The sequence below is a fragment of the Euprymna scolopes genome, chromosome 44 (assembly GCF_053919585.1).
Source record: "Euprymna scolopes isolate OS-2025 chromosome 44, ASM5391958v1, whole genome shotgun sequence".
Lineage (NCBI taxonomy): Eukaryota > Metazoa > Mollusca > Cephalopoda > Sepiida > Sepiolidae > Euprymna > Euprymna scolopes.
The window spans coordinates 12,631,027-12,655,066 of record NC_136525.1 but is presented as its reverse complement, the minus strand read 5'-3'; the positions used below and the strand labels follow the sequence as shown (position 1 = coordinate 12,655,066).

At 32.6% G+C, this 24,040-nt stretch overlaps 1 protein-coding gene across 3 annotated transcripts in view; it reads left to right on the top strand.

The window, feature by feature from the left end:
• LOC145268692 (multiple epidermal growth factor-like domains protein 8) overlaps window positions 1–24,040 on the top strand; it is a 242,133-nt gene that overhangs the window by 130,566 nt on the left and 87,527 nt on the right. For all 3 annotated transcript variants that reach the window (XM_080124209.1, XM_080124208.1, XM_080124210.1), the window contains 6 exons: window positions 5,404–5,630; window positions 8,978–9,119; window positions 11,559–11,799; window positions 16,914–17,079; window positions 19,998–20,194; window positions 22,737–23,005. In XM_080124209.1, coding sequence (XP_079980335.1) covers window positions 5,404–5,630; window positions 8,978–9,119; window positions 11,559–11,799; window positions 16,914–17,079; window positions 19,998–20,194; window positions 22,737–23,005 — 1,242 coding nt within the window. The remainder of the gene's footprint in view (window positions 1–5,403; window positions 5,631–8,977; window positions 9,120–11,558; window positions 11,800–16,913; window positions 17,080–19,997; window positions 20,195–22,736; window positions 23,006–24,040) is intronic.

The window sequence follows — 24,040 nt, the reverse complement described above, 5'->3', positions numbered from 1 at the left end:
GTGTGTTAAATGCTTGCGGGGGTCATAAAAAAAGGGATAGACAGAACAATTTTTCTATCAGTATTTGTTTTCACAGGAAAACCAAATGTGAACAATTTGCTTAAAAATGAAATTTTCTCAGTATAGGAAGGTTTCCTCCTCCATTGACCAAGAACTAATCTCATTTTGGTGCAGTGCCGATCACCAGGCCGTCGAGCTGTAGTTTGCGTTTGAATAGTTTCGCTTTATATGATAAAGTCAAACAAATGCATGAAACGACGGCATGGTGTGAATTTTGTTTAACTCGATCAAAAAAAAAAAAGATAGAGACGATGTCCGTTTGCGAATCAGATATTATGATCTGGGAAGTATGCGAACACTTCTTGCGGAATCGAAGCCAAAAAGCCTTTCGTGGACATAAATGCTCACGCCCTTTTGCAATTTATTTATTTATTTATATATATATATATATATAAAATAAAAATTACAATTAAATTTACCAAAATGATCCAAAATGGTAAAATTAAAGTATATTATTATAAATATTAAAGAATTAATATTTATAAAATTATCTCAGCCAGATGTAAAAACTCGATAAAACCAAATAGGAAATAGAGGAAATATTTCTGCATGCAAAATCCGATCCCGCATTTTGCTAATTCCTACCCTCTGATGAGAAGGAATGTATTTCTTCGAAACTACGCGGATTAAGGACTATCCATTTATCTAGTGTTTCCTTTTCAGATTAAATATGTTTTTAGCTCATTTCAAAGTGATTTTTAACATATTTTATTAACTGTTTGCTCATATATATATATATATATAGAGAGAGAGAGAGAGAGAGATTTAAAACATAAATCTAACACTTTATACCCGTAGTCTTATGATTTTGATCATATGTAAAAAGTCTAATTTAATAAAAATGCAATTTTTAAAATAACTGTTTTTCAATGTACCTTTTTGTTTCCATAACATTTAGATTTTAGTATTAGTAACCTTAAGTCGGAAGAGTTTAAAATCTATCCTTAAAAACGGTTTCTTTTTAAAGATTTTTAAGTGGTTTTAAATTTTTGATCAGCTGTGTATATTCAAACACTACTGTGTTTGAATTAAAAATTGTCCTCGTTCCATCAGCAATAACTGAGTAGAAGTATTACGTAATTATTATGTTAGTATATGTTGTAGGCATTGTACGCTCCACATCCAGAAGACGTTCAGTTAAATTTTCGAAACAGGATAAGTATAAAGTGTACAGTTGAGACCTACATCCTTCGTCAGGTGTAAATTCCATGTTTTGTTTAAACTAAGATGGTGATTACATAAATAAAGCCATCATTTGGTAAGCATAAAAAGTAGTTCGTTAAGAGAAATGGGTTTTGAAAAGTTCAATAGTGAATTAACGCAGAAAGACTATAGATTATCATATGGCATATCTGTTTTTAAATTATATTAAAACATCATGACCTTTATAATTTAATGTAGGATGCGAAGACACTAGTTTTAAATGTAATGGCCCTTTTACATGGCATGGTAAGCATCTTCCCACAAGGGTGATCTCATCATGGCAGCAGGGGAAGATTAATTTATTTTATTGTCATGTCCAAAGATTAGGATCTTGACTGATGCTGACAGTTTCCTGAAACGTGTCAAGTGGTATATTGTTTGTCAGGGTTGAAAGGGTGACCACACTCATTCGCAGCTATAACTGATGATTGAATTGTTTACTATGGATTCTTTCCTATGACCGAGGTTTTGATAACAAATTAAACAAAGATTGTTTAATGCAAATTAAGGAAACACATTTGTGATTTCGAGGACTGGCCCAAAAGAGGAGGAAGAAGAACCTCCCATTCATGGTAACAGGGAGAGATAAAAAATAGAAAAGAGAGGCGTGGGCTTGAAAGTCCACTGGCCACTCGTGGTCTGATAATATATTCTCCAGAGTTGGGAATTGTAGAATATTACTGATGATGTATTAAGAATTATGAATTTAATTCTATTGGGGTAGGAGATGGAGCTATGCCCGTCCAATTCTTAACACAAGTCCGTGACTTTGTTTTGCTCACCTGCTTACTCCACGCCATTAAAAGACTGACCCTCGGACGTAGGTTTAAAATGGCTAAACTTGAAAACCGCTCAGACTCTGCTTTGCTCGCCTGCCGAATCCACACTATTAAGGGAGTAACTCTGCTTTGCTTGCCTACTGATTCCACGATGTTAAGAGACTAAGGCTCTGGTTTAGGGTAGAAATAGCTAAATTAAAGAATTAACCCAGACTTAGTGCTGTCCAGACATGAATATTAAGAACCAAAGTGGAGAATTGGTATATAATGTTTTGACAAGTAAATTATGTTACTTATTGAGAAAGACCAGTCAAAGTGTTATCCTTTCTCCCATTGGCTTAAAATGGCCTTTTTTTTTTTTTTTTTTTTTTTTTTTTTTTTTACATAGTGATCACCACTTATCAAGGCCCGGAAGCCACTCAGGGATAAGGGTTATTGCAAGTACATTACGTTAGTGAGGAGATTTGATGAAGTGTTTAATTAGGGGGGGCGGTTCATTATGAATTTGTTAACATTAGACTTGAAGACATCCAAGTTGTAGTCCGGAGGGAAGCAGGCAGACGGAACAGAGTTCCACAGGCGTGCAGTTCTAAGAAAGAAGCTTTGTTCATGAAATCCGCGTTTTGATTTAGGCACAGATATAGAGTGGGGGAAATTTTTCACAGTGGATTCAGCTAGACGGGTGTTTTTCGTGAAAGATTGGCGAGGGGGGACCAGGGATTGGAGTTCAGACGAGCACCTGCCATGAAAATAACGATAAAACAAGGATAGGCTCGCAACGTCTCTTCTGTGGGAGAGGGGTTGCAGGGTAGAGAAAAGGGCATCCCCCACTAAACCACGAAGTCTATTTTGTACTCTGTCAAGGCATGATACGCTGTTTTTGGCAGCTCCTGCCCAGATATGGCAACAGTATTCCATCCTTGGCCTTTGTTCTCTTCAGTGATACAGATTTTGGTGACCAGTACCGGACAATTTACCCTTTCGATCTTTTCACAATCTGGAGGAAGTCGAGATTTGTTGGACAGGACCTTTTAATACTTAGTGTCTTCGCCAGAGTAATCACCAGATACTAATGACCAACTCTGACCCAAAATGGCCAAATTTGGTGATGGCACTCACTGAATGTTGTTGTAGAGGAAAAGAGGTACATGCCGAGTTTGGCAAAGAACACCTAAAAGTCGGAGGTTACATGAACTGAAATATTGTGAAAAGAGCACTCAAGATCAGAACAGTAGTTAGAAGGATCCAATTAATATGAACGAACCATATATATATATATATATATATATATATATATATATATGTATATGTTGGGTGATGCAAAGATAAGTGGGTCCAGCAGGCGAGCCTCGTTCTGACATTTGGAAAATTTAGGTTAACAACCGGTGAAGCTACCAAAAAGTAACCCTTTTGAATGAAGATGGATATATAAACAATATTTTTTAAATTAATTTCTTAATTTTATTTAAAAACAAAATGGAAACATATATAAATAAAATATTTTAGAAAATAACTTCTTAATTTTAAATAAAAATTGATTGTAAAGAATTTTTTAAAAATAATTATTGAACAATATTGCAAAGTGTTTACATAGCTGGTTCTTTGGGATAATAGGGGCGCCTAAAAGCGCTTTCTTCTCTTTTTCCTTTTCTCTTTTTCCTTTTCTTTTTTTCTTTTTCTTTTCTTCTTTTTCTTTTCTTTTTTTCTTTCTTTTTCTTTTCTTTTTTTCTTTCTTTTTCTTTTCTTTTTTTCTTTCTTTTTCTTTTCTTTTCTTTTTTTCTTTCTTTTTCTTTTCTTTTTTTCTTTCTTTTTCTTTTCTTTTTTTCTTTCTTTTTCTTTTCTTTTTTTCTTTCTTTTTCTTTTTTTTTTTTTTTTTAAAGTTTGAAACACAAGTAGTGGCTAGTTAACTTAGAACAAGTGCGCATGGCGGAAATTCTTCAGGATTTAAATGTATTGTAATGCTTTTATGGTGGTCAAAAAAATGTTTTTCAGCCGCCATATTACTTCCTATTTACTTGCCTCCCCACGAGGGCAGAGTTAGACACAAGAAAAAAACGAAATGGTGAAATATAAAGTTAAATTTTTTTTTAAATTCAAAGAATTAAAGAAAAAAAAATTCAAAGAAATTTTGAACATTTATTACTATAAACATAACGAACAAGTGAAAATAAAAAAAAAAATAATTGCAACCAAAGGGTCAATAATGGTAGAAGCACCGGTGTCACATGTCATGTGACCTAACTGTTCAGATTTTTCAGAACGAGCCTCATCTGCTGGACCCACTTATCTTTGCATCGTCATGTGTTGTTTTGGAAAAATGTTTTTTTCAATTATATTTCACTATAGTTGACAAAAACACATTAAGAAAACTGAACAAAACGATAAATTGTTTAGAAATAGTGCACAATGTGTACAAACTTTTTTTTTTATTTAACTTTGGCGGAATTCATCTAGGATGTGTTGAGCCAGCTCCTCCAATAGAACACACAGCAATCAAGGATGAACACAGACCACTCATGATGATCCACACCAACCAAAACAGTTACAGTGTAATATGGTTGTTACATTTTAACACGCTAATCCAGGCGTTCTGCATGAAAGTCTAGCAATTAAACAAAGGAGAGAAATTTGACACAAGATTTTTTTTTTCAATTGAAAGAAAAGGCACTTATTACCGGTCGTTTCCACACCAAGCCACCTGACAAGCAATCAACAATATGACGCATTCCTACTTTTTCCTTCAGAGTCAATTAATAATTTCTTTAATTTGCAGCTATAACCAGCTTGAAATATTGTGTATACCAATCCTTTTATTTTTGAAACTCAATCTATGCTGAGTATAACAGAACATGTATAAAAGAATTACGATATAATTACATTCCAAGATTCAAATCTTTATTTTTCATGCAAAACAGCATGTTAGAATTTTGGTACATTTTTTACAGATCCATTTCGTTATATATATAAGAGCAAACAGTTAATAAAATGTTAAAAAACACTTTGAATCTTTAATCTGTAAAGGAAACACTTGATAAGTGGATAGTACTTAATCCGCAAAGTTTCAAAGAAATACTTTCCTTCTCATCAGAGGGTAGGAATTGGCAAAATGCGGGATTGGATTTTGCTTGCAAAAGTATTTGATAAAACTGCAAGTAAGTCATAGATATTACTTGATAACAAAAAGTGAAGCAGAGGGAATATGGTGAAGAAAAAGGTGATTTCACGTGAATGGATAGTCTGGTGGAAGGTTATATATATATATATATATATACACACACTTTACTTTGAGAGTACAGTAAGTATTCGAAAATGTTGAATATTGATTTTAACCCCTGCAATATTTTTCTTTTTCTCTCCCCAGGTGTTACTATGATTGCGTGAATGGGAAATGTTCAGGTGCGCCAGATTACAAATGTCAATGTGATATCGGTTGGACAGGTTTGGAGTGTAATACGAGTTGTGGGTGCAACGGGCACAGTGCCTGTCCGAAGGGGGTTGGGATTTGTGAAGAATGTCAACATAACACCATGGGCCAATTCTGTGAGATGTGTCGGCCTGGCAGCTATTTAGATCCGATCACTGGGCAAGGTAAGCCAACGACATTAATAAACTCATTTATCCATCGCTCTTCCTTTCTATCTTTTTCCTCCTCTACTCTGCCCATTCCTCTTTAGCTGAACACACACACACACAAAACTCACCTTTATATAATACATTCCTCTTGGAATTTGTTTTCAATTAGTCAGCATTTTATTTATAACTACCGGGGGGGGGGGATTGATGATCGTGTTGGTGGTGCCTGACCTTGCCGAATCATAAAATTTTAAAATTCTTTTACTACATTTTCCCCCCAAACAAGGCACATTGCCACTTTGATGTAGGGGCTACTATCAGGGACATAAGTATCAGGGGTATTAGGCAGCAAGATGTCTGTTCACGTTACACTTGAACTTCTGCATGTCAGTAGAGTTGGAGAAGCAGGGATCCGAAAGGGAATTCCAAAGTCTAGCGGTTCTGGGGAAGAAGCTACTGGAGTAGAAGGCTCTCTTACATCTAGGGATGTCTATTGTGAAGGGGTGGGATTTAGCTGCTTATCGGGTTGGTCGGGGGTATTTACGTCGAGGGGGGGGTACAAGTGCTTGCAGTTCGTCAGAGCATTCACCGTTAAAGTACTTGTAGAACAGGCAGAGGGATGTAACATTTCGACGATGGGACAGAGGTTGAAGCGTAGATGACAGTTCAGGACCTATCAGATTGGCGACTCTCTTTTGAACCCTGTCCAGGAGTGAGAGACAAGTGGCAGATGCACCAGCCCCAAGTACGCTTAAATATATTTTAATTCATGCTGATTTCATATTTGTTATTACAGAGTCAATTCCTTATTAAACATTATATATATAGTACTATACAGCACAATCACATTAACACACCAGTTCTCGCCAGATCACTGAAGTTAAGCAACATTGAACCTGCTAGTACCAGATGGGTGATCATTTTGGAATTCTAGGTGCTGTATGTGCTCTTCGCTTATCTCGGCATTGTTTCCAGTCGTCCTGTACCTCAACTTGCCACTGGTATACAACAATGTTGACTCTGGAGAGGCATGGTTAGCGACTGCACAACTCTGGCCACATAAATTTCACGCGCAGGCACTCTTACAGTGGGTATCCATGGTCTGTCAAGACTGAAGGAAGCCACATATATAGTACTGATTTCAAAAGTTAAAAAAAGACTATGACTTGGTGCCATCGGCTAGAATCGAAACCAAAACATTTAGCACTTCAGTCGCATTCCCTACCATTTGAGTTATCAGCAGATAGATAAGAACAGTTTAAAAATTAAACCACTTCAAGCTATGAATGAATTTGCACATGTGCAAAAGTAATAGAAATATGCCAGCCAGTTGAAATGAACGTTTGCATTTCAACTTGCCGACATATTTCTGTACGCGTTATTCATTCATTCAAACAAAGATTTTACTCGTTATAAACCATTCTTGGTGTATGATTAATATTTTCCTGTTAACTTTCTACTCCAGTAGTTTCTTACCCAGAACCGCTAGACTCTGGAATTCCATTCCAGGTCCCTGCTTCCCTGTACTGACATGCTGAAGTTCAAGTGTAACATGAACCAACATCTTGCTGCCCAAATCCCAACATAGTGCCCCAGCAGTTGCTGCCCCTGATAGTAGCCCCCTACACCAAAGTGGCAATGTGCCTTGTTTGAGGTGAAAATGTAATAAAAAAAAAAAAAATTAAAAAAAAAAAAAAAAAATTTCAGTTAATACATGTAGTTTGAGTTTATCAGCTAAATATTTACAGACACACACACACATACATATTGGTTTTATTTATATAGGTTAAAATCATTTTTCGACTTTTTAGCAAAATTAAAAACTGGTGCGAAAGTTATATAATTAGAATGAATGCTTCATGCTAAATTGATAATTGAATATAAAATATAATTAAATTAGTGCTCATATTTTGAATTAAATACTAATCCCTATCAATCCCTCGAACGGATACAATTATACTTTGTATCATGACAAAATTTCAAACGGATCAGCTCAGTAGTTTTCAAGAAAACTTTTGGAGTATATTAGCAGTTTAAGAGTTTATCGGTGAAATATTTATGAACACACATACGTACATCTCAGGGGGGGGTCTAGGGTTAGGGGGGGGGTCTATTGACAAGTTTATATCTCTAGCTGACCTTTGACAACTAAATGTTTTCGTTTACTTGCCAAATAGAAAAGTTACTAGCCAAACCAACCTGATTTTTAGAATATGACAACTTTGTTCCATGTACATCATAAAGATTTTTTTTTTTTTTTTTTTTAATAACTGTAATTCTAAATAAGCACTGAATTTTATGTTGGCTTTAAGCAAAAAAGGCAGAAAAAAGGGCTGTAACTTTTACATGACTTGAGAGGACATTAAAAGGATCACACCGTTTTTTTTTGTTTTTTTTTCACTTCATGTTAGCAATTACTGAAGTTAATAAGTATTTTATTTTTAGACAATATTAGACTTGATAAAATCAACTTCAAAAAATTTATTTTTTTAACATTATTTAAAAATATGAATAAAATATAAACGCATCAAGTGCGCTTGAAAACCAAATCACAACGTAATATTAGGAAAATAAACAAATATTTTACTTGTTTGAAATTTTTCAGAAATATGTTTCAGAGGTATACTCCATCTTCAGTGTGTTTTGTTTCTTTTTTTCCTTTTCTTCCTTGCCATGTTGTAAATTTGGAAAAAAAAATTATTTAAAAATATTTTTAATAAAGTTCAAAATTCTGCTGCTTTGTCTGCATTGTTTATAAGTTTTTTTTTGTTTTTTTTGTTTAAAAATAATTTATTTAAAATTTATTTTATAAAGTTCTGTACTGTTTAAAAATAATTGTTAACGTTAAGTGAAAAAAAAGGTGTGATCCCTTTTAATGTCCCCTCCAGTTATGGAAGAGTTACAGCCCCATATTTTTCTGCCTTTTTTCCGCTTAAAGTAAACATCTTCCGAGATTTGAAAGTATAAACCTTAGAAATTCTTCTGGTGTTTTTTAATTAATTTTTTTTTTTTTTAATGGCCTTCGCTTAAAAAAAAAATAGTTGAAATAATTTGATGACTTTGCTCTTTTTATTTAAAAAAAAAAAAAAAAGTTTGAAGAGACATTTTTCACTCAGAAATAAGCTTTGGAAGATTGTCGGTGAAAAAAAACAAAACAATTACCAAAAGATAAACATTGCATTATTTCTAGTCACCACTTGTAAAAAAAAAATCACTTGCAAATGGGACCGTTTCACTCGCAATGTAAAGTACATCTATTGTTTTATTTATATAGGTAACACTGACCTCATAACCCCTGACCCAGTTGACCCTCAGCGAATGAATCTTTGAATCATTTGATAATTTGCTTCTTCTTTTCACAGTCTGCAAGTTGTGCAAATGCAATGGGCACGGAGATACTGCTTTAGACCAATGCCATAATCAAACCGGGAAGTGCTTCTGCAAGAATGATACGAAAGGCTTCCATTGTCAACACTGTTTGGAGGATTATTACGGAAATCCAAAGTAAGTTTTCCCTCGGATGTTTCATAGATCTTGTTTTGTGTTTCTTAACCCGTTGCTAACCCTTCCTCCTCTTTGTCCTTGTCGCCCTTTTATTTTCAACTAATGAATTGGCTTTCATCAAATGACTCTGATACAAATGATGAAAGCAAATACATAATTTTTCATCCTTTAAAAAAACAAATCTCAAACTGTGGCGTCCATGTTAGAGGCAACCCCACCAAACTATGACTACTACCACTACTACTACCGTTTGATGTCTTCTGTTCCCAGCTACTCTTCCTGATAATTTCTACACCAAATTTCAGTTGGTGTTCATTGAACAAATCTTTAATTCGCTAAAAATGATGCTATTTAGGGAGAATACCACTTGCATTCTCGGCGACATATTCTGGTTGCATAAACTGTTGGAAGGTGCCAAACAAAAACTTGGTGGTTCTTTTTCTCTTTTTCCTTTTTCTTTTCTATTTCTTTTTCCTTTTTCGTTTTTCTGTCTTTTCTTTTTCTTTCTTTTTCTTTTGTCATTTTTCTTTTTCACGTTTTTCTTTTTTTCTTTCTCTTTTTCTCTTTTTTCCTTTTTCTCTTTTCCCTTTTCTTTTTTCTCTCTTTTTTCTTTTTTTCCCTTTTCTTTTTTCTCTCTTTTTTCTTTTTTTTCTCTTTTCTTTTTTCTTTCTTTTTTCTTTCTTTTTTCTTTCTTTTTTCTTTCTTTTTTCTTTCTTTTTTCTTTCTTTTTTCTCTCTTCTTTTTTCTCTCTTCTTTTTTCTCTCTTCTTTTTTCTCTCTTCTTTTTTCTCTCTTCTTTTTTCTCTTCTCTCTTTTCTCTTCTCTTTTTTCTCTTCTCTTTTTTCTCTTCTTTTTTCTCTTTTCTTTTTTCTCTTTTCCTTTTTCTCTTTTCTTTTTTCTCTTTTCTTTTTTCTCTTTTCTTTTTTCTCTTTTCTCTTTTCTCTTTTCTCTTTTCTTTTTTCTCTTTTCTTTTTTCTCTTTTCTTTTTTCTCTTTTCTTTTTTCTCTTTTCTTTTCTCTTTTCTCTTTTCTCTTTTCTTTTTTTTCTCTTTTCTTTTTTTTCTCTTTTCTTTTTTTTCTCTTTTCTTTTTTTTCTCTTTTCTTTTTTTTCTCTTTTCTTTTTTTTCTCTTTTTTCTCTTTTCTCTTTTTTCTCTTTTCTTTTTTTTCTCTTTTCTTTTTTTTCTCTTTTCTTTTTTTTCTCTTTTCTTTTTTTTCTCTTTTCTTTTTTTTCTCTTTTCTTTTTTTTCTCTTTTCTTTTTTTTCTCTTTTCTTTTTTTTCTCTTTTTTCTCTTTTCTTTTTTTTCTCTTTTTTCTCTTTTCTTTTTTTCTTTTCTTTTTTTCTTTTCTTTTTTCTTTTCTTTTTTCTTTTCTTTTTTCTTTTCTTTTTTCTTTTCTTTTTTTCTCTTTTCTTTTTTTCTCTTTTCTTTTTTTCTCTTTTCTTTTTTTCTCTTTTCTTTTTTCTCTTTTCTTTTCTCTTTTCTTTTCTCTTTTCTTTTCTTTTCTCTTTTCTTTTTTCTCTCGTCTTTTTTTTTCTCGTCTTTTTTTTTCTTTTTCTTTTTTTTCTTTTTTTCTCTTTTTTCTCTTTTCTCTTTTTTCTTTTCTCTTTTTTCTCTTTTTTCTTTTTCCTTTTTTCTTTTTTCTCTTTTTTTATCTCTCTCTCTCCCTCTCTATTTGAAATAAATACTATTAAGTTATTTTTTAAGTATTAAAAAATACCATTAAAATATTGAAAATAAAATCAGAAATATATTGTTCTGAAATTGCATAGTAATATTGTGGATACAAGAGTTGCATCCCTTTATCACAAAACTACTTTGGGTAGTTTTGTGATAAAGATTCAAATCTCCATCTATTTTTGTTCTCATTTCTAATTTAATTTCTAACTTTTTTTTCTTTTTTTTTTTTTTAGTGGAGGAGGAGTGGTGATAAAATTATCCTCCCTTTCTAAAAAAAAATACTTTCCCTTGAGCAGACATGATTTGCCAATAGCGCCCCGCCCCCCCCCCCCAAAAAAAAATATTGTGATAATTAAAAATTAGGCTGGCCGGGCCAAAAAACAAATGGACAAGATGTCAGTCATCTTGGTTGGAAATTAAAAGCCATAAAGTTCATTCATATTTGAGATATTAAAAAAATCATTTAAAACTACTTAAAAAGACTAAAAAAAAAAATGATGCAGTTTAGGGTTGCAAAGTAACTGTTATTGGCTATGGTAACACTTTGTTGTATATTTGATTTTTGACCACTGTGGATTGTAAAACATACCCCAAATCTTGTTTTGAAAACTTGAATTTTGTCTGGAGAAGCCCTTGAAAATGGACATTGAAAATCTGTATGAACCCTGTCGTATTATTCATATATATATATATATATATATATTTGGTTTATTTTTTATTTTTTGATTTGTTTTCCTCTTGGCTTCTCTTCTCTCTCGCTTTAGGAATGGTGGCAGGTGTTATCGTCGTTGTGGTGCTGCGACTGTCCTCACCAATGTGACGTCAGGAGCACTAGGTTCTTTTGAGACGACTCCGGAGTTGAACCACTCTCGCCAGATCTACTGTTTGTGGATCATAACACCTTTTCAAGATGTCCAGAAGCCGTACGAGTTAGCCAGGGAGAAAAAGACCTTACCAAGTATCTCATTCAGATTCGAACCCAATATTTCTGTTAACTGCTCAACGGTAAGTCCCTACCCCCTGCTCTTAGCACATAGCTCGATAAGTCCTTGACCTAACTAATATATATATATATATATATATATATATATATATATATATATATACATAAAAGTGAAATTGTGTGTGTACCTACCAAAATACTCTGTCAATTTTCAGCTTACATACATGAGATTTGACATGAGGGGTATTGAGATTTGGGAAAATCTTTTTAATCAGTTTTTGGTAAAAAATTTGGCTGTCAAAGTTCAAAGATTTGACCTTTGAAAACTCTACCAAACTCCTCTGTCAATTTTGAGTCTAAAGATTTAAAAAAAAAATTATATGTATATGTTTCAAAATTCAATCCAAGTGTTAAGTCAATTTGTGAATAAAAAAAAAAAAAATGATCATAAAAATAAAATAAAAGAATTGCTTGTGAAACCAAAGCAAAATAGTTATTAAAAATCAGATGCAGCCTTGCTGATTAAAGTTATATTTATAAATCAGCACAAGTAAAAAATTTTTTAACTTATTAAGGTCTCAAATTTAAAATCTATATATTCTAAAAATTCAGTAATGGTGGGAGAATTTAATTTGAAGGGAGGAAGAAGAAAAATACAGAAATAGAGCTGGAATTTGAGGAAATGAACAGACATTCAAAACTCATGAGTTAAGGAAATTACTTATTAAACTGTGTTCTTTGTTTTGCATACAATAAAAATTCTATATTTGAAATTTAACCATTTAAAATCATAAAATTTAAATTCTTAAATTATGATATATGTAAATTGCAAGTTTTATATTTAAATTTCTTCCATGAGGCCTTCTACAAGTCGTTGGAACGGTATAACAAGTGCATTGAACGATTCGGGACAAGATCAAAGTGTAGTATCTGTTCTTCAGATGCTGCACTTCAATTTCTTGTTCTGTCAGTGGAGGAGAAATCCTTCACGACTGAGACAATTTTAATTTTTGTTCCTTTTCTCCACGTTAAAAAATGACCCTGGTGTCTAACTCTGTCCCGTGGGGAGGCATTGTAAATAGGAACAAGTGCATTGCAGCTGGAGGAGATAACTTCGAAGTGGACCGAAGTTTTATGTTTGTACTATCACTAAAAGTGCTCATACGGAAATAAGTCTCGAACTTATTGAAGGCACCGTTATAAATTGCAGGTTTTGTATTTAAATTTCTTTCGGAGAATATAATTTTTAAAATAAAAAATGTTATTGTTTGAATATACAATATTTAAAGTACTTTCCTTAATCCTCAGACGAAAGTCATGAGTGAAATATTTGTTTTGGATTTTAATTTTTAAAGAGACATAGAAAAAGATTAAAATGAATTGAAACAATAAAAAGATAATTTGCTCTATCTAGTATATTGAGCAATTTTATTTGGCTGGGATTGTCTTATATAAAAAATATTAACTTCCCAAAAATATTTTGTGAGATTTGAAACCTCAAAATTCATCTGTGATCTAACATATAAAAAGGAATAAACCAAGTTATGTGTTCACGTTTTGTCTTTGTTGCAAGACTTTATATATATATATATATATATATATAATAAATTCCACAGCCAAACAACGTCGCAGCCCACAAGAGCCATGACAGTCAAAGAACCGGAAGTCCAAGACTCGAGTTTCGCCCTCATTTGGGTTCATCAGTTAGACACATCTGAACTCAGGATTCGAAACCCGAGCCTCTTGCATGCAAGGCAAGCACTCTACCAACTGAGCAAACGCCCTGCACAAAAGAATTTCTATTAACCAACACAGATCAAGCAAACTGCACCGAAATCCGACTGTGAAATGAACCTACTTCGTCTCGACAAGGGACGCGGTCATCCAACCAGCTAATAACCCCAAGCCGATGTCTCACAAGTAGGAGTTTTAACTCGAAAGGATGATGCCATCCAGCAATACTAACCAAGCGATATATATATATATATATATATATATATATAGTCATCCACATACAGTACTGTTTCGCTGTTTCACAGCTCATCAGTGCAGCTATACAGGCAACTACCTCAAGCCAGGATTGAAACCCGACAGTCAAGGCTCCTAACCATTACGCCATTGGCGGCTGCTGAGCGAGTAGTGAGTTTAACGATGTTTTGACATCGTCCGAAATACCTCCGCTCGATTTGTTTACACAAGCGTGTGTGTGTGTATATATATATATATATATATATATATATATATATATATATATAAAATTTTAGTCATTCAATGAATTAAAAAAATTTATGACGTGAAATGGTTAAATTTCAAATCAAAAGATTTTTATTCTATGTAAGACAAAGAATACATTTGAAATATTACAACTTCTTATCCTATAGGATTTCGATGTCTACCATCACTTCAGAGGAGAAAATATTAGCAAATATTTAACGATACAGTTATTTTTCCTGATTTCTGTAATAAACACACGTTAAATTTGCAAATTTTTCTTAAACATAAAAATACACTTGTGGAGGATGATCTATAGATTTTAGCTTTACTGGTAATTTGAAATCAAATATTTTATCATTATCAACAATGGAAGATTTTGCTTTAAACAAAATCAAATAAAAAAAAAAAAAAAAAAGAATTGCTTTGGCATCGGAAAATAAACACAAATTTTTTCGAATAGGATACCGATTCCAATACCCCCATTTTTGTCAATTTTTCCGATTCCCAATTCCGATTAATCGTCACAATGCTAATATATAATCAAATTTTAGTAATTCAATAAATTTAAAAATTTATTGAATGAAATGGTTAAATTTCAAATCAAAAGATTTTTATTATTCTATATAAGACAAAGAATACATTTGAAATATAACTCCTTATCCTATAGGATTTCGATGTCTACCATCTCTTCAGAGGAGAAAATATTATCAAACAGTTATAATGGTTTACACCTTATTTGCTAAAGTCAGTGAAATATGGAAAATCAACAATTAAAAGTTGTTTAAGTATTTAAATGTCATAGAATAAGGGAAGTTAATGAAAAGGATATAAAAATTCACATCAAAATTGCATGGGAAAATCCGAAGTGAATGTCTTTGATAGCAGTGTAGTAAAGTGATCCAATCCTATAATTTTATTCTGAAGAATTATATATATGTGTGTGTGTGTGTGTTATAATGGAATAATTCCAGGAGGAAATCCGGGTATGAGAGCTCAATGTGGTAAACAGAGCAATAACATAAAAATATAACACGGAAATTACATAATTGTCGATGCAATAATTTATTTCAACCTTATGGTATTTTCAAGCATCTAAACTAGACAATTACATTTTTTTCTTTATTTCAGTATCAAAAATGTAATTGTCTAATTTAGATGCTTGAAAATACCATAAGGTTGAAATAAATTATTGCATCGACAATTATGTAATTTCCGTATTATATTTTTTATATATATATATATATATATATATATAATTATTTTTTTACTATAATAATTAAATACCTACAGGCACTAGTGTTTCATCCTTTCGGGATTCTTCAGTGCAGGGTGTCACGATTACTACCAGTCGAACGATTCGAACCCCGCGACACGAGACATCTCTGGCTCGATTAGCGGAGGCCGTATCCATTCGGCTACCATTAACCGTGTGAAATAGCATTGAATTTTAAACATTTTAATTTAAATGTTCATTACGTCAGACAGTGATCAAATCGTTATACGATGATCTACGCATAAGAGCTAAATTGACCGACTTTTAATTCAACTGAAAGTGCTCAACGATAATATATATATATATATATATATATATATATATATATATATATATACGCACACACACACACAGGGCTCTATGGACAAATTTATCTTTAATGACCTTTGACAACTAAATATTTTCGTTTACTAGCCAAGATAAAAATGTTACTAGCCAACCCCACATGACTTTTAGAATATGACATCTTCGTTCTGTGACCAGTATGTACATCAAAGATTTTTCTGTATTTTTTTTTTTTTTTTTTTTTTTTTTTAAATAAGTGTAATTCTAAATACACAACAAATTTTATGTTGATACTTGATGGTATAAACATTCTTATTTTTTCAGATATGTTTTAAACAGCCTTTGCTAAAAAAACAAAAAAACATTTGTTAGTCAGCTGTGGGGATGATGCCTTAACCTGCACCAGGGCTCTATGGACAAATTCATCTTTAGTTGACCTTTGACAACTAAATATTTTCGTTTACTAGCCAAATAGAAAAGTTACTAGCCAAATCAATATGATTTTTAGAATATGACGTTTTCATTCTGTGATGAGTATGTACATCATAAAGATTTTTATATATATATATATATATATATATATTTTTTAACACGTGTATATCTAAATATACACTTTTTTTTATGCTGATACTTGAAGGTATAAAAAATATCTGAATTTCTTCAGATATTTTTTTCAACATCCTTCGGTAAAAAAAAGTATATTGTTTTATTAAACTTTTATTGTTTAAATAATTTGACTTTGTTCGTTTTATTAAAAAAAATGTTGAAAAGATATTTTTCACTCCGTAGTGAGCTTTGAAAGATTGTCGGTGAAACAAATACAATCGCCAAATGATAATCGTTTCATTATTTTTAGTCCCCACTTTGAAAAATCAGTTGTAAAGGTGACTATTTCACTCACAATGTAGAGCCCTGATTATATATATATATATGTGTGTGTGTGTGTGTGTGTGTGTATTTACATAATGTTAAATTAAAAGCTGTAGTTGTGTATTGACATAAATCTTTGTTTTATTAAGGGAATTTATATATTTTTTTTCAAATGCTTTTTTTTTTTTAAATTTTTAATTTTTTAAAAATTTTTTTATTTATTTTTATTTTAATTTTTTTATTTTTTTAAATTTTTATTTTATTTTAATTTTTGATTTTAATTTTTTTATTTTATTTATTTAAAAATTTTTTTATTTTAATTTTTTTAATTTTTAATTTTATTTTTTTAATGTAATTTTTAATTTATTTTTATTTATTTTAATTTTTTTATTTTAATTTTTTTTTAATTTAATTTTAAATTTGTTATTTTAAAAAAAAAATTTTATTTTAATTTTTTATTTTAATTTTTTTAATTTATTTTTAATTTTTTATTTTGGTGCACTATCTCACTGAATCTAATATTTATTTTTTCAGGATGATTTTATTTATGTCTATGATGGAATTCCAGACTTCGTCAACGGTAGTTCAAAAAATTATGGACTGTTACTTGGTGCTTTTTGTGGGAACCACAGTGGGCCCCTTGGTGTTGAGGCCAAAATGGGAGTTCTGACGGTGTATTTTGTCACCTATGAAAAAGAGGGTAATTTTAACAATCTATATTTCTCTTGTCAGATTCTGGAATCCCTTTGTCAAACTTAAAGAATCTTCACAGAATTTCGAATGAAACCTTTAATCCATGAAGGTAGCTCTCGTGTTTCATCAGCTATGACTGGGTAGAAGGCTTAGGTAATTTGCAATTGTATACTTAGTATTACCTGCTCTGAGGTTTGAACCAAAAGACTTTTTTTTTTTCTTTTTTTCATAGGAGTCACCACTTATCAAGGCCCGGAGGCCACTCGAGGATGAGGGTTAATGGGTTTACGGTAGTCAATGGGATTATAGCTTTGTAATCGTAAGTAGTGGAAATTTTGTAAATTTGATTACTTAGGGGGACAGTTAATCAAGAACTTGTTTACATTGGACTTGAAGAAGACATTGTAGTCAGCTGGAAAGCAGGCAAATGGAACAGTTCCACAGGTGTGCAGTTCGCTTAGAACTGAGTTTTATATAGTACTTTATCTGTCATGCTATGAGTTCTTATTGACAATTCTAATACGAATTTTGTGCAAAAATAAGAACACAATTGCAAATTATTAAAACAAGAGTATACTACCACCGTGGATTAAATAAAGGGTTCCTTCGAAATTCTGTGCGGATTCCCTGTTCGATAGAAACATCCATTGATTGTAGAAAATATATATAGTTTAAGGCTTAAAAAATGTTAAAAATAAATTGAAATTCAGGGAATCTTGCTTAAGTGGTGTCTGTTGCAATATTTTTGAGTCGTAATGGGGTATGGTCCCTCACAATTGGGAGATTCTATTTATAAATGCTGCTAGGAACTAACGAATCAAATTGTTCTGATATCAACCAATCAGAAACCGGAATTGCTCCATAAAAATTAAACCTTTTTAGCAACGTTGCATATGTTTTCTTCGTGTCAATATGAGAAGGATCTTCTGCTCTTTGGCTGCGAAATTATAAAATCCGATACTTGTACAGAACAGCTGTCTTCTGAGTATTCGTCATCTCCAGGACTTGGTTAGAATAACTAGCCATCGAAAACTCCTCTCAAACTAAACCTGGCTTCCAACTCCAGTTGTACTACTGTAGTTTGTGACCTGGGCGTATCTAAATGTCCGCTCTGGTTTGCCCGAAACCAGTTAGAAAAATGCTGGAATATACTAAGCATCACCAAACAAATGTTACAAATGCTATCGAAACAGAAAATAGCAACAAAAAAAACTAAGGAAACAGAAAATGTAGAAATTAAAAAAATAAAACTAACCAGTTTTCTTTTATCTTTTTATGTAAAAAAATAAAAATGAAGAATTTTTGGTACTCTTGCAGAATTTAACCCGGATCCTTAGGATTTTCCGTCAATTATGGCTCGGACGCTGAATCGATTTTTGAATTTTTAATTATGTTTTGGGTGATGGAGGGGGTATTTTTTGTTTACTTTTTTTTAACATTTGTCGACAAAAAAATTTTTTTTTTTTATTGAAAAATGATAACTTTTTTTATTGAAAAAAAAATTTTTTCCTGTACTTTCACCTAACAATTTAGTTTGCATAAAAATCATTCATCTTTTTTTATGAAAAAAAAACAACTTATGTTTACAAAAAACGTTTACTGCCAATTTAAAAAAAAAAAGTAAGTTTTCTTGAAAAAAAAAAAAAACTGTACTTTCACCTAACAATTTATGGTTTAAAAAAAACAAAAAAACTTGTTGATAAAAAAAAAAATTGCAAAAAAAATAATAAAAGTAAATAATGCAAAAAAATATCTAGTCAATTTGCAGTAGGTTTTTGTTATTTTTTGTTTATTGTATTTTTATTTTTTTCTAGTTCATTTGTTTCGTAATTCATCTGTATCTGTTACTTTGCTACTGTCACTTCGGTCGAGCCTGAATCATAATTGACAGAAAATCTCCAGGATCTGATTTTTTTATTATTTTGTTTATTCGCTTTTCAAGGATGTATTTCATGCTGCAGATTTTATTTATTTCATCTGTAAAATTTCTTGTTGCCAATAGTTGATTTGTTCATGCCTTTCTCGAGATTTGTTGTTATATTCCATGATTTACATGTAACAACTAATCCCCCCCCCCTTTTTTTTTTATTCTCTCCCAACATTTATCCAAAAGTCATTTGGTACTTTTATGACTTTTCATTGGGTAATCGCGTTCGTTACTGCTTTCTGATTGGCTGATCTATTTGACGCATAGTGGTTTCTGTTAGATTCCAGGCAAACCCGAGTGGACGCTTAGACACATCTGGTTCGCAAACTGCACTAAAACCACATTTTCAATGCCTCCGTTCAGTCTTGAAAGACAAAGGATACCCCCTGTAGGGGCAGTAGCGCGTGTAATTGTGAGGCAAGGGTTGCGCAATCCCCCAACCGAACTTCTCCTGAATCGGCACTGTTTTAATCCAGTTGCAAGGAGAAGTCCAGGACGACTGGAAACAATGCTGAGATAAGCGGAGAGCACATACAGCACCTGGAAGTCCCAAATAATCACCCATCTGGTGCTGGCCAGGTTCATTGTTGCTTAACTTCGGTGATCTGACAGGAACCGGTATGCGAAACGTGATTATGCCGTATAAAAATTTTTTTTTTTTCCGTCACATAAAGATTTTCCTTTATATTTTTTTTATATATGGGGGAAATTCTGGACAAGCACCTTTCTAGTAATTCACTCCCATTCATTTGTTCACACTTTTCTCAATAACCACGCCTTGAATTTCTTTGGAAATTTTGGACAAACATTAGTCATGGTGAAAGTGAAATTTTTCACTCGTGGAGGAGCCCCTGCACGCTCAGCTTTTTTTCTTTTAAAAAAAATTTTTTTTTTTTGCGTGTGGTGTTAATTAAAAAGCCTCATGCAATTTTACCATTTCTTTGAGATAGTATAGTAGTACGTAGTTAAAAGTAATTTTTTTTTTTTTTTTTTTTCAGATCCCATCCGTCATGGTTTTAATGCTGTTTATTCAATAAATTGGTGTCCTACCTACTGTACCGGCAACCGTACATGTGATGGTGACCGCTGTGTCTGCAAAAAAGGTTACTTGGGACCAAACTGTGACATGCATTTCTGCCCTGATAACTGCCTAAGAGATAAAAAAAAGAACAAAGTGAATCCTAAATGCAACGACGTAAGTCTGTTAACCCTAACCCTAACGCAACCAGTAGTATGCCATGTCTCATAGTTTTTGATAATATACACGTGACAGTAGCTTGGAATCTATTCTATAATGACCGCTGTGCATGTTATATATATATATATATATATATATATATATATATATATATATATATTAGTGTTGGGACGATTAATCGGAATTGGGAATCGGAAAAATTGGAGCTTTTCGGGGTATCGGAATCGGGGAAAATTTGAGCCTATTTTCCGATGCCCAAACGGATTTCTTTAATTATCTATTTTATTTCATTTCATTTTTATTTTGTAGTAATAATAAAATAATAAATATTTATTGATTTAAACTTCCAGTAAGACTAACATTTCTAGATCACACCCTCACAAATGTGTTTTTACGTTTGAGAAAATATACCCACATTTAAGATGTGTTTTTACAGTAATCAGGGAAAAATAAAAATTTTGTAGTTAAATATTTACAGATTTATAAAGAATCGGTAATTGTATCGGAATCGGGAATTTTGTACGAAATTGGTGGTCCTGGATATGACCTTAAACTATATCCGATGGTGAGGCCCCAGCTTGCGGGCTTTGGGAGTGTGGAGCCACCCTTTAAATGCCATTGCTCCCAGGTCGACTCTGACCCGGAGTGGTAGTACCTGTTAGGGTCCCAACTATAGGTTAAATAGAAACCGACTTAAAAAACAAATATACTATATTAAAAAATCGTTCTTCAAAATCACCAGATTTGGCATTAAATAACCTGAAAAGGGTTGATATGCCGTAAAACAAATCCACCAACCGACTTGAAAAGAAAGCAAATATATTCTATTAAAAAATTTTTCTTCAAGATCACTGGATTCAGCATTAAATAACCTGAAATGGGTTGATGGGCCGTAAAATAAAAACAACCAAAACAACCAACGAAGTTGGTAATTGTATTGGAATCTGGGGAGGGGGGTATTGGAATCGTCCCATCACTAATATATATTAAAAAAAAAAAAAAATTATAAAATGAAGGAAGTGGAGGTGAGTTCGCTGTATTAGTAAAATAAGAAATTGTGTATATTTATAAATTTTATTACGGTTGTATTTTGTGTGTGATGCTTAGCCATTTTGGAATATCTTTAAAATGAAATTATGCTTAAGCTTGTCCAAATAGTTAAGAAACGATTGTAACACCGAAGAGATACATCATGTCTACAGCTTTAACATTGTGCATATGAATGCGTGAGAAAATATCAGAAGCTGCGTAGGATGGCTGGCTTGCGAGGATATTAGCAGCAGTAACCGAAAAAGTGCAAATTACAAAAGATGGTGGGATCCTTCTACCGCTCCAGAAAATATCTCACTACTGATGCAATTCTGTATCTATATAAAAGCCAAGTACGTCCAAGGATGGAATACTGCTACCATATCTGGGCAGGAGCTGCTAAAAACAGCCTATCCTGCCTTGACAGAGTACAAAATAGACTTCGTGGCTTAGTGGGTTATGCCCTTTTCTCTACCCTGCAACCTCTCTCCCACAGAAGAGACGTTGCGAGCCTATCCTTGTTTTCTCGTTATTTCCATGGCAGGTGCTCGTCTGAACTACAATCTCTGGTCCTCCCTCGCCAATCTTTCACGAAAAACACCCGTCTAGCTGAATCCACTGTGAAAAATTTCCCCCACTCTTTATCTATGCCTAAATCAAAACGTGGATTCCATGAACAAAGCTTCTTTCTTAGAACTGCACGCCTGTGGAACTCTGTTCCGTCTGCCTGCTTCCCACCGGACTACAACTTGGATGTGTTCAAGTCCAACGTTAACAAATTCCTAATGAACCGCCCCCTTAAGTAAACACTTCATCAAATCTCCACACTAACGTTCTGTACTTTCAATAACCCTTATCCCTGAGTGTCTTCCGGGCCTTGATAAGTGGTGACCACTGTGTAAAAAAAAAAAAAAAAAAAGAAAAAAAAAAGTTTGCCATCTGGTGCGAAAAAAAGAGAGAAGACAAAGACACCACGTTCTGTACTTTCAATAACCCTTATCCCTGAGTGGCTTCCGGGCCTTGATAAGTGGTGGGTTATAGTGAAGCAAAAGCAAGAGACTTTTAAGCTGAATTGTTGTCTTTGTTATTGTGAAAGATGAAATGTTCTGAAACAACTATTAGGAGATGAAGATAATAGTCTACAAATAAATAAATAAATCCCCAAAGGATTCCAATAATATCTAAGTACTAGTTTTTAACCTTAAAGTAGTATTGCTTTTAGTTCCTTATTTTAAGTGGCTTTATGCTCTGTCTGGTGCAGCTTCCATAAAAAAAATCTAAATAATCAAAAAAAAAAAAAAAAAAAAAAAAGCTGAAAAAGATTTGAACCTTATTAAAACCTGGTTTTTGACTCCTTTCGATTTTGAAATTGCCGCATATTTCTTGGCATTCGCCTACAAAAAAGGTGATTTAATTCTTTTCTTTATTTTTAAAAAAAGTAATAATTGGCGCCGTTTTACAGTTTGTCGCTAGTACATAAAATTTTTCCTGTTTTTTTCTCCATCCATAGTGCGTGTGCCCCGATGGTCGCAGATGTCATGATTATGAATCACTGTTTGCGGAGTACCTGTTCAACCCCGAGACTCGTCCAGACAACACTTATCCAGCCCACCTCGCTCGTATGGGTCACAGTCTGATCAGTTGTGGAGACAATGTTTTGTATCTCTATGGCGGTCGTTCCCTCAAGTATGGTCTTGTCAGTGAGATGTGGATGTTTAATCTGGATACGTTTGTTTGGTCGAAAGTTATTGCCAGTACTGATGAAGAACCAGTTGGAAGGTTAGTACATCGATTGCTTCTTATTTTCACTTATGTACAGGTATGCTCTCTCTCATATCTATATATAAAGCTGAATGTCTGTGTGTGTGTGTGTCTGGTCACGAATAGGTTCCTATATGGTTGACTATTTTAAAAAACTGATTACATATAATGATAGAAGATGTATCGAGACACAGGAATGAGTATGTTTGATCTGGCAGAACGGTGGTTCATTAAAATTGTGGGGTCTGCGTTCGCACCTGGTCAACAAAGTATGGAAATAAAAAAAATTTAAAAATTAAAAATAAAAAACGTTTACAAGTGTTTCTGATATACAGGGTGGTCAAAAAGTCAGGTAACATGTTAAAGGTAGAAAAAACAATATGACCCATTATAATCTCTATTCGTTTAATATTATTTGTTTAAATATTTGAGTGTAATATATAAACTACCCCTCCTGATTTCTGGCTTTGGGGCTATGTAAAGGATAGCGTTTATGGCAAGAAGCCTGATACAATAGCGTCTTTAAAGTTATTTATTGAAGAGGAGATTGCGCGGATATCAGCTGACATGATTACACGTGTTACACAATCAGTGGTTAATCGCTTCCAGCGATTGATAGAGAGAAATGGACGACAATTAACAAAATAAACATATTTCATATTTGTTTCATTTTATATTTCAATGTATGGTACTTAAATATACGTGTATTGCTAATATCGTTTTTCTTTAAAATGTTACCTGACTTTTTGACCACCCTGTAGATGTACATAAGAATACTTTGATAAGTATGTTTTAACTTAAATAGGGATGGTATAATAAAATTGTGGGGTCTGTGTTCGCGCCTGACCTCCATAGAATGGAAATAGGCACAAACTTTAATAAAGACTTTTCATAACTATCTGTGTAAGTATACTTTGATAATTATGTTTCTGTTTGAAGAAATATAGTATAATACAATTATGGGGTGTTCGTTTGCACCTGACCTCTATAGAATGGAAATGTGTCACAAAGTTTAACAAGGTTTTTTAATATAGATCCACAGAATATTGTGAT